This window comes from Hetaerina americana, unplaced genomic scaffold (genome assembly GCF_022747635.1).
Source record: "Hetaerina americana unplaced genomic scaffold, ioHetAmer1.1.p SCAF_2, whole genome shotgun sequence".
NCBI classification, from domain to species: domain Eukaryota; kingdom Metazoa; phylum Arthropoda; class Insecta; order Odonata; family Calopterygidae; genus Hetaerina; species Hetaerina americana.
This window is the reverse complement of record NW_027286763.1, coordinates 38,458,047-38,470,272: the sequence shown is the minus strand read 5'-3', so window position 1 is coordinate 38,470,272 and position 12,226 is coordinate 38,458,047. Positions and strand designations below refer to the sequence as shown.

The following is a 12,226-nucleotide window of genomic DNA, read 5'->3' as shown; positions in this document are numbered from 1 at the left end:
ATGGAGCGGTTTCCGTCGCTCGAAGCCAAGGTTTATCCAAAAATATCGCCGGAAGGTTATTGATAACTGAGGTGTAGTCTCACAGTGTGGTACACAGCTGACGCGTGGGGCTTGAGTACAAAACTCTGGCTATATCTCATGGCACCAGGATATAGCATTATGCTTAATTTTCCGAGGTACCGGATTTACTCTCTTAATCATGGGTGGGCTGTAGAGTTCATTAATAGGAGTAACCTCTGCCGCTTTCCCTCTCTCTTGAGTTTTCAATATCGACCGCAGTTTATTCATTTACTGGTTCCTTATTTTCGATGAAAAATTTCATTTCACAATCTGATGGAAAAGTTTAAATGGAGTGCATAAATATACGACATCTAATTTCATAGTGGTAGATATTCTCACAAATTTCGGTGCTCTGTTAAGAGCTGAACAGTGCAGGGACTAATTGACCCGTACACAACCGTGTATGCCGTGTAGGCGCACCATTAATATTCGACTGTCCAGTATGGCATACACAGAACTAAATCCATGTTACTACCGTCGCAACGATGTGAACTGATGATTTGGGAAGCATTCCCCATGGTGAAGTAAAGCAAAACTGTCATCACTTCCTTCCGAGGAATTGGAGCTCGAGAGGAAGTGACTTCTGAGCAATAGCGGCATCCGCTTCCTCTCCCGGCCAAACCCACGGCTCCCCGGTGAGAGCTCTCCCACAAAACGGGAGGCTCACAGCAACACCAGTGGCAACGAACAATGGTGAGGTTTAGTAATTAATTTCTTGTATCAGTGTCTTGATACGTGAGGGTCTCGAAGTCCTCGGCGTCACACCGTGGATTCCCCCTTTTCCAATGATTTCCGACCATTTACGTCGAATCGTTCTTTCCATGATTTTTCACTAAACAAAATATACCTACGATTTCGCTTTCCCGCTTGGTTTTATCCTCTCTCACACACTCGCCATCCCTTCCGACGGCGACTTAGGGAGGCACGGGGAAGGCAGCGTCGTCCTTGGACTCTTCTCTTTTGGTGGCGATCCTATTGCTGAGCTCAGCTCATTGCTCTGGTGGTAACCCCACGGATGGAGAAGTCGACCAAGGCGCCTGCTCAGCAAAGGAGACGTGTAGTGCCTGCATTCAGACGGCGGGATGTGCGTGGTGTTCGAAAGAGGTATGTTGTGACATATTTGCTGTCCTGTATTACGAGTATTCTGCAGTGTCTCTTAACAGAGCTTACTGAAATCGTTACGAGCTTGGATGAAACATTGGACGAATCGAGTAGAGAATGATTGAAGAAGTCTCGTTGTACGAGTGCAGTGAGTTCTGAAAAACTGAATCAGATGTGGTTCTTCCTGTATAACGACTTAGTCTAACCGCCTACCTACGTAAATGGGCATGTTAAACAAGTTCAATCCACGTTTTCGTTCAACAGAGTCATTCCGTACACATGTATACTTATCCCTCGCGTTTTAGTCCTTGGCGCTCTTTGTGATACGGCGCAGCAGAGTCAAGTGACGCTGGTGGGGGTGTGTGAATTATGTAATAGTGTGATATCAGTGAGGAGTAACTCGGTGGGTTCGGGAGCTAACTGTGAGTGTAAAATTGGGTATCGTGAAGCTGGTAGGAGTGAAGTAGACCTTGAAGACTTAGTGCTCTTTCGCATAAAGAAATATGGTATCCACGATAGTTGTCATCATAATTTCAACTTAGAATAATCTAATGTGCTAGTTAAAAGACCTCAAATAACTCTTAAGATTTTTAGGCTCTGTCTGTTGAAATATTCATCCATATCGAGATTAACAAATCGATGTTATTCTCGTCCAATTCACTTTCTATATTATTTTTAATTTAGGGTGCTCATTTCACATGGTAAAATTGACTTTTCCTTAAAAAATAATTATATCACAAATATATAGGTTCTTAAGTATTAAAACGACGCGGTAGGAACAGTTTGATTATATGTGTAAACTATAATGTTGCATCGAGCTAAAATTATTCACCGAAAAAGAGCTACTGAAGAAGAATGAGAAAAGTTAAAATAATCATAGTGGATTTTTGTTACCGTTAATAATCTGATGAACCTATTAAAGAGATTTACGATGGCAGTTTTGGAGATCTAGCCTAAAATTTTCTAAATCCATGCAGGCAAGTGGATATCATGATATCAAGTAGAGAGAATTCGTGAAAACCATTTATATGTATATATATAAAACATGAACAAAGTAATCAACCCTATGATCGGATTGGTAGGTGATGATAGAGTTCATCCAGTATTTAGCCCGGTGTGTGAAATTCACACATCAAGGTAGGGGGGGCAGTTCCTTTCCCTGTGCCGGTTGTGGTTTTTCAGGAAGATCTGGTACCCGAAAAATCACATAGCTTGGGTGGAGCTGCAGGTGCTCAGAGAGGCTTGACGAATTGAACGCGGACCCTCCGGTCAGAGGTCCAACGCTCTACCCCTGGACTAGCGCGACCCGCATGTATACACACACACATATACACACACAATATTTGGACGGCACAATAGAACACAAATAAAATAGTAACACTTAAAAGGACACTCACATTGTAAATTGTTTAAGCATTCGGCCTTCTCCGAGGCCTTCTTCAAGTAAGACTTGAGTCCTACTTGAAGAAGGCCTCGGAGAAGGCCGAAAGCTTAAACAATTTACCAAGTGAGTGTCCTTTTAAGTGTTACTATTTTATTTGTGTTTTATTCTGCCGTCCAAATATTATACTGCTCGTGTGAGTGTTTCCGCATAATCGATATATATATATATATATATATATATATATATAATATATATATATATATATATATATATATATCTCATTGCAAACAACCAAAGATAAGCCAGGAAAAGTTGAATCAGAAAAGAAAGTTAACAGAGGAAGGGTGAAATTAGTACGCTCTACAAGAAGGTTAAAACAGTAACGGGAATTAAGAGAGGAAAATCTGTGTCAACAGTTAGAGATGAAACGGGTAAAATAATAGTTGAAACAGAAAATATCCGAGAGAGATAGAAAAATATGCAGAACTCCATGGTAAAGGCATTACGTCAGCAAGCTTGAGCATAGAAAGAGAATTTGACGTAGATGAGCATAGCTTAGGTCTAGGCTCACTCGATGACGAGATAGGAATGACATTAAGGAAATTGAAATGAAATAAGGCTGTGCCATAGACAAAATTTCCCCGGAACTGCTTAAAAGTTTAGGAAAAGGTGGGAGGAAGAGTTTTAATGGGGGGGGATTTGGCCGGCAGACCTTGTCAAATCAGATTTATTTCCTATCCCAAAAAAGCGAAAAGCATCAAAATATGAGGAACAAAGAGCAATAAACTTTATTTCGCACGCAGCTGAAGTGTTTCTCCGAATCATCAATAAGATGGTGGAGAGCAGGGAAAATTAATACTTAGTGGATGATCAATTTGGGTTTAGGAAGGGGAGAGGCATGCGTGATGCAATCGCAGTAATGAGGTCACAAGTAGAAAGGAACATAGAATTCACTCAGGATGTATTTTTCCGTTTCGTAGATTTCGATAAGGCAGTTGATAGAGTGAATTGGGTAGAATGCATGAATATATTGCAGAAAATAGGATTATATTAGAGGGCTAGGAGACTTATCCGCAACCTGTACATGAACATAGGTTAACAATTTTTTTCTTAATGAAGTTTTAGCATTTTCCTGGGCTCTGTCTGACCTCCATACAATTTGGACATGATTACGATACCGTTGATAAAATCTCCCTCCCTGTGTTTCCGCCAAGGATGACAAGGACGATGCCCGAGCACAGCCCATCGTCCGATGCCGAGCGTACGAGGACGAGGCGTCACCCGAGCTGACCGCCTGGTGCCCCAACGAGCACATCGTCTGGTATACTTCCTCGATGTTCATCGAGGAAGACCACCCCCTTCGCAGGGCTTCTCATGGTGACCACGGAGACACGGACGCAGTCCAGCTGAGGCCGCAAAAGGTCAAACTGAAACTTCGTGTGGGTGAGTGGACGAGCACTGAGTATTACTTCCGGTGGACTGAAGATTAGGCAGATTGCCAGTGTCGTTCAAAATACATACCCTTCTCAGAGTAAACTGCAATTAATTTTAGTTTAAATTTTCAGAAACGAAATTAATAATGTCGGAAAAACAATTTTAGACAGAGAGAAATTCATTCAAAAAGTAAGGTGTTATTTTGTAAGAGACCATTCAAAAACTAACTTTAATGCATCACGTGACCTCCTATAGTAAGCAGTAGGCGGCATTAATGATCTAATAGAATTTAAAAGCTGCTCAATTAGGTTACACTCGTTAGTATTTACCGCTAAATCAATAAGATAGCCAGGATTTTCTAGCCCAAGAAAGGTTTCTTGGGTCCCATACCATGACTGTGTCTTCACCGTTAAATCAGTGCTTTTATTTTGTGATTTCTCTGTCAATTATAAAGTGACACCAAGGTAGTGGTGGGACCCCAGGAGGCGAAACTCACAGAACGTGATAGGGGAAAGAATTTATGATTTTTAACTTCACTTAGTTCAAGTTGTTGAGCACCTCATAAGACAAATTATGCAGCAAATTTATAATTGAGATGTTTTTGGGTGTAAGCATTACTGAAATGGAATCGTGAATCTCCGAATTTTATTAATATGAACCTTAAGGGCGATTAAGTCCAATAAATAATACTCAATACGTATATTAATTCAGAAATAAACATGTGTCCTCATAGCGGATTGCAAGTCGGTGGTGCTTATATAGGATAAAATTTATTAAATGTACTCGTATCATTGTGTCCATGAATGACTCGCTTACCAGCTAACGTTATAGCAAAATGTTTCTGAATTGAATAAATGATTTAATATGATCCCAGTCGAATTGACTTGCCATGCAAATGTACATAACATCAACTCAGACTATAACTCAATAGATGAGAGTAAAGTTTGCTTTTTATGCCGTGGATGAACACTAATTTATGGTCACACTTTTTCATGAAATGATGCTCGGTTCTTTCCGAATATTTTAATTTTACTTGTTTATGCAGAGCCATTTTCCCAACTGACACTCAAGATGGATTTTGAAGTATACAACTTGCGCTATCAGGTCAAAAACTTCTAAATAAAATATGTCTTCACAGAAGTTAGTATCAATTGGTTTTTTTCTGTTGTGTTGGTGGCTCTCCTGATATGAAATACAATGGTGTAGGATTATCACATTTATTTGATTAAAATATAAAATGTCTTTGTGATGAAAATAATCTACCGGTCATTTTAGTTTTCTAACATTCCATTCAAGTAGATACACATAGTTATCACTTTAATAATTGCTTTTTTTAATATCTTGGCTAGTTTTGAAATGTTTTTGTTGCTCCTTTTAATATAGATATCTCCAAAAACATCAATTCAAATCAAATTTCACGTCGTTCATTTCAGGTGAACCATTCCCAATAAAATTACAATATTCTCAGGCTGAAGACTATCCTGTTGATCTCTATTACCTAATGGACCTATCAGCATCAATGAGTGATGACAAAGACACCCTATCACTTCTAGGAGATCAAATTGCCCATGAGATGAACCAACTAACTTCCAATTTCCGCCTTGGATTTGGAAGCTTTGTTGACAAAATAGCGATGCCTTTTGTCAGCACAGTACCTGTAAAGTAAGTGCAAGCATAATGAATGAGAAGGGAAAAATATATGTTCGTAAAAGAAACCTGCCGAAATTGTTTTCAAAAAATATAATTTTTTTAAATACTGAAATCATGTATGTTCGATCTAAAGTGTGATTTTTTTTTGTCTTTAGAATTTCTTTCATTGTTCTGAAAAATGTTATTCCATGCATGCATGTAACATCTCATTAACTACATTTGATACCCCTTGAATCATCGATACCCCATAATTTATCGTAGCATTCTATGTATTGCAGTACTCTAGATCTATTGCGGATCTAATAATACAATACCGTTGATTTAATAATATATAAAATTTGATATCAAATTGTATTCATAAATAGGCTTTGAGTTGTACTTTGACTTCAACCACGACCCTTGTGGTGCCCTTTGAGTTGCTGCATTTGTGTTTTTCCACCCATGTTTTCTAGAATTTCCCAGTTTTCCTATTGTATGCAGCGACACAGACATTGCATTTACTTATAACTTCATTAATTTCCCATTTGTCTATTGTGTTGATTCTATCCTTAGTTTTGTTCATCAGGGATCTCAAATTATTGCTATTATGAAATAATTTATTGAGTTCAAATCAGATCTACTGGAAATGCCCCTACTCTGATCTGAGATATCCTCCCACGATATGCTAGTTTGCGTCATGATTTTCCATTCTTCGCGTCCCCACTTCCCTTTTATATTTTTTACCAAGCATTCCTTCGATCAAATTTGAACTGTGCGTCGATATGCTCCATAGTTTTTACTCCCGAGTTGAGTTTTCTTCCAATAAATAGATGTTCAATGTTTCAGAAGTAAATGGAAGACTAACAGTTTCTGGAAAATTTGGTGACGGGAGCTAAGTAGATATCTGCGGGAAATTTTCTTAAATATGGCGAAATCATATTCCTACTTATCCTTGAAAACTGACGTCCAGCAAATTTTAGCTACTGATGATACCCTTCTTACTGGTGGCATTTACTCCATTCCACTTAGTAATCAAGTTCAGGAGTTTAAGAAATCATATTTGTTTTTCAGTTCCAGTGCATACGTACAGAAAAAAATATCGTCACCAGCATCGCAATCAGTAGTTATGATTGTGTGTGTTCACAGAGATGGATTGAACATTTTTCCTGCAAATATTTCATATAAAGATATACAAGTAGTGGTGACAAGGTGAAATGTAATGCAAATCTTTCAACCTTCTGGTAAAAATCTTAGTTACAAAGGAATTAATTCTCCTCCGCACACACTTTGATGAGAGCCGTAAACTCTCAGCATGTGTTCTTCAGCACGTGCCCTTAACAGATCTTTTTCTGTCCCTTGCTCTTTCTCCGATATTGGGATTCTAATGAAGTCTGTTAATGCTAAAGGACACTAGCATATGTTTGGATGGCGGAGGGTGTTAATTTTCGGGTATTTTGCACAACTTCTGAGATTTCTATTACCGTATTAGGGTTTGAAACCGGTTTTCAATGAAAAGGAAGTTCAGTAAACCCGCAACCTACCTTGATGATGCATTATAAATATCAAATAGATGGGACCGAACTAAGCGACTCGACACAGGTCAAATACTTAAGTGTTACACTTACATGAAATCTTTCGTGGGGTACACACATCAGAATAATACGCCCGTTTGCCTTAAAAAGGCTATGTTTCATTAAACAGAATGTAGAAAAATTATTAAAAAGGCAAAAGAGAGGTGATACTTAACTTTATTTAAGCCACGTTTGGTATACGCGAAAAGAATTTGGGATCCACAAGAGAAAACTTTGATTAAGGAATTAGAAAAACGTTCGGAAAATAACGCCAGACTTATTAAAATTTTCTACGAGAAGTTAGTAATTGTAAAGGGTATCGGAGGAATTAGGTTAGTTCACGAAGAGGTCACGCAAGACTAAGTCTTTTAGTAAGGTACAGAGCGTCTAAGTTTGCTTATGACAACGCGGGAATTATTATGGCCCCAAATGATTTTGGTAAATTCGACCACCGGGAAATAATAAGAAAGAAAGAGATCTTCACTGACAAGTTCAAGATTTGTTCTTCCCTCGCACGATACCTATTCATAACAAAAGCCCAGGCATCTGAAAATTTTTCATTTAAAATGAATGATTGACTATTGAGTCGATAACCCATTATTATATGACGTATGAAGGCGGCTCTTCCGTTTAAATATTATCAGAAATATTGAGCATTTCATTGCGTGCCTTCCACACCTTTGTGACTCATATATTTTTCCTGCTCCCTAAAGTGAAAAAGCGCCTTCGTGGAAAACGTTTTCCGTTATCGGAAACAGGCGAAGGCGAACCAAACATGGTTCTAATTACAATGGCTCCCGCTGACGTAATGTCTTAGTCAAATCAATTACACTTGTATGGCATATACATTGCGCATTAAGCTAACAATAGAATATTAAATTAAATTTTTCAAGAATATACTTCACAGTTTCAGGCTTCACTTCATGGAATTGTGTGAAATCCACATCAAATGATTTTATGATTTTCCACAGACTTGCGTCTTGAATATGCGGAAAATTACAAAATTTTGTGGTATACATAATATTTTCTCAATAAATTACGGCAAATAAAGTAGACTCTCAGAGTAGACAAAGAACTCTCGTGTTCATTAACTTATGTACACATACTTATTGAACAGCCTTCGTTCTGAGGTAAGTATATTTGTGAATAATATCAAATGTATTTGTGCATAAATGGCTGGTGCTCTGACAATTCCCGCCATACTCCTTCGCGGTGACTTAATGGGTACCGTGTAGATGTAAATTGGTAAATTTCACAATCCTTTAGGTTTAATGTTCCATCGCCTGTCAAACCAGCCTTAGAGTTGAATACTATGGTATTGGGCATATTTCTTTATTACATATATGCCCTTTGGGCAATCCAAGGTGAGTGCCCCCCTGTGGCTAATGTTGTCTAGTAACATCGTTGTTGGGGTGGGTTGGTTTGAGATGAGGTAAATACGCACCTGGAAGCACGGACGTCGCGCCGGCCGAAAACTACGATCCCTCCTGATACCAAAGGGGTTGTGCATAATTTTCCTTGCGAAAAATTAAAAGATTACTATCAAAGGTGTCTTTTAATTAGTAGCTTTAGCAATTACCATTGGAGTTTATATATCCTTGAATTATCCACTGTGTCAATTTAGTTTTAATGGTTTGGCTCGCCGCGTTGGGGAGAGTAAAATTTCGAGGGGAATGCAGAGAAACTACTTGAGAAAGATGTTGATAAGCATTGTATAATATAAAAAAGTAAATTGTCAACCAAAAAATCTGCCATTTAAGTTGAAAGAATTTATTTTTATCTAATCAGTCGATAATTGTTGCTTTTTCGAGAAACACCGAGGATGTAAAATCTGGGACGAGAAGACAATGAAAAGTTTAGACCGTCAATTGCGGTACTTCTATTTCGATTAGTTGAGAATAAAATGGTTTCCATTACTGTTGTTCCATTTCTAGCATGCATAAGAACTGATCAGCTCATCAATTCAAATGAAGTAAAGCGTGAAATTAAATAATTATGGACATATTGTAACTTGAAACATAGAAACTGAAAAGCTCTATTTTTCAGCCTAAAACTTAATGAATGGTACTTCCTATCATTTGAATCCCAACGTGTACTCTTTGTATTTCGTCTCACAACCCATCCTTTTCTGTAATAGTGTAAAAGTTTTCGTTCGCTCCCACCAATTCATCACGAACTAGGTCGATTTTCTTTGTACTCTGTTTAATTCATGAAAAATTTCCTTCTGCGATGGATCCCAAACGCTCGACACATATTCAAGGCGATATCTATAATTATTATTAATTTGCCATTTGGAGTGGATTTTGAATTGATGTAGACTTAACAATCATACATTTTTTTTCTCTCCTAATACAATAAAACCTGTCCGGCACTCAATATATCCATCTTCAACTCCGCATACTTCCTGCAAACCCCCCTGTAACAGTCTTCAACATTCCATCCCCAGTCGAGGAGCTAGGATAGAAGCCAGACGAAAGGTAGTCCGCGCAACGTCTGCTCCTTGGTGAGGCGACTGCAAAGGCAAAGCAAAGCGGGATAGGCAAGGCTTTCGCGGTCGTCATCTCACGAAATCCTTGCAAAGCAAAAGCAGCGGCACAGAAAACACAGAGGAGGACCGAATAAGTTACGATTCCCTATTTTGAAATTCTAACTAATTAAATAATATTTTGGAAATGTAACTAATTAGCTAATAGTCCCTACCTTGGAATTTTAGGACGATGATGAGGACAGGAAGTTTAGAAAACATAAAGTGAGAAATGAAGAGAGTAAATATAGATTTTTTAGGGCTGTGCGAGATAAGATGGATGGATACCGATTATTACTAAAGTGACAGTTATAGAGTAATACACAGGGAAAGATGCACGATGATAGGCGTAAATTTGTAACGTTTATTTAGTGTCAATTTGCGAGTGGAGAAGGATAGACAAGGCTTAGCGCACAGAAAGGAAAACAGATGGAGAAGTGATGGGCATAGTTGGGAAGGAGAAGGAATGTTTAGGAAAATTTCAAAGAAGTTTAGAAAGATTAATGCAGAGTATTTTTATTGCCATGGGCTGTCGAAGACTGGGATAGAGGGGAGGACATCAGACAAGGGAAAATCAGGATAGTCATGTTGAACGGAATGAAAGGATGAAGCAAGTATGCGGAATTGAAGAGGGACTTAGGTTATTGTAGTGCCGGATGCCAGATTGTCGTTTCTTAGGTGAGCAAAGTACATATGTGCACCGTTGTGCTGTTGTATCGGATGTATCCATTCAAAACCTACCTAAACCAGTAGAATACCAAATATAAATAATTATTTTTACGTTTAACTTAGTTTTTCTCTTTCTCGAAAAACTCATAACCTCTGTTTTGTTTACATTGAATCTCATCCCATGCCTACCACACTGATTTTTAATGCGCTAAATAATGCTTGTAACCCCTTGGATGACTGGCAAACTAAAGCTTGATCATCCGCAATCTTGGTTTATGAATTATCCACCAACTTTCATTCCTATATAAATTTCTTTCCATATCTCTTTAACCAATATCTCTTGAATCTATCTGTTGAAAAGCACTGATCATTATGTAGAGGTGAGGTATAACGAACGCAAAATAACACATTCCTCTTTTTTCATCCAAATATTTCCACAGGATTCATTTCATAACTCCTATTGGAAAGTTTTTGTCTCAACACTACTCCGCGGTACTTTCTTCATAATACGTGCTATGATAATGTGACCCCTCCAAGTAGTTTCCCGGTCCGCCGATCTTGCGAATTTTTATCCCGAGTCTGTAGCTCAAACAAAGGTGCCAAATGTTCCTTTTATTGAATTTATTGCTGCTCGTTTCTTCAGTTTTAATTGGATATCTCACTCCTGATTTGGTAACAAGGGGTATTGATATTTTTCTCAGATCGCTTGAAGCAGTCTCGCAGCTTTTAGCGCGGTAAACGATCGCATCATCGGCGAATAATTTGATTTTGCAGTTTACTTAACAATGAAAGTCATTTATGTAAATGAGATAAAGAGGGGAACTAATTCAACTTCTACTAATTCAACTAATTCAAAATTCAGTAGGAATTGATTCTACCAATTACTACTTCAGTTTTTTTATCAGAAAGAAATTTACAAGCCCAATTTATCACTTACTTTTCAAATTCAATTGCTAGGCATCAATTCCATATGTTCGCAATTTGTAAATAAGCTTATTATGAGCTACTTGATCAAACTCCTTTCCAGCAATCTGGGAATTTCCGATCCAACTTCTCAGTCAATATCGCGGATAAATAAACCAAGTTGTGTTTCAATAGATCTATTCTCTCGGAACCCAATTTGTGTTTGTACGAAATTTCTTTATTAGCAAGTGCATGACATAACCCATAATAATGCGCACAAGAATTTTGCTTGAGAAATATGTTAATGATAACGCTTTGTAACTACCAGGGTATTATTTTTTTCCTATTCTATAAATAAGGGTGCAGTGGACAATTTTCTAATTCTTTTGTGATTTTCCTTCCATTAAGGATTTTTTTATATGCTTACTAAAAACTGAAAGTGTTCATACTGGAATTATTTCCATCAGGGAAATTTTGCTGGCTCTGATAACCTTCACTTGTTGCCTATGTCTTGATTACATCATTCATTGGTCCATTGATTCATTGATCGTCACTGAGCCCTCACTCGGTCTTACCTTCGACATAGCACCAATATTCGTAACAAACTCAATACGGAGGAGTTTGTTTTGCTTGGTTCACTCATTTCATGGGACCAGCAAACTAGAAGGACCATAAATTCTACAAACGACACTTGGTGAAATATTTAATGCACTCATGTGGCCGGAGTCGATGCACGTGTTTATTTTGCTCCTTGCAACTAGAGAACTCACACACCTATCTGATGGATCGGGAAGAGTTTGTGCGTATCATCCTTTAAAAAATACATACACGATAAGATAGTCCACCCGGAGTACGTTTCAACTCAAGTTACAAGGGTGCTCAAGCGCCAGCTCATTAGACTGCAATTCCTCCACTGAATCCTCGATCGAAGCCTTTAGTGCCCACGTAAAC

The 12,226-nt window shown here is 38.1% G+C and overlaps 1 protein-coding gene across 1 annotated transcript in view; it reads left to right on the top strand.

Moving 5' to 3' along the window:
• The first annotated feature begins 616 nt into the window (after positions 1 to 616).
• The window catches only part of LOC139687530 (integrin beta-PS-like), a 34,291-nt gene continuing 22,681 nt past the window's right edge, over positions 617 to 12,226 (top strand). Inside the window, exons 1-4 of the mRNA XM_071584731.1 lie at positions 617 to 753; positions 979 to 1,164; positions 3,760 to 3,988; positions 5,413 to 5,641. Coding sequence (XP_071440832.1) covers positions 751 to 753; positions 979 to 1,164; positions 3,760 to 3,988; positions 5,413 to 5,641 — 647 coding nt within the window. The 5' untranslated portion in view covers positions 617 to 750. The remainder of the gene's footprint in view (positions 754 to 978; positions 1,165 to 3,759; positions 3,989 to 5,412; positions 5,642 to 12,226) is intronic.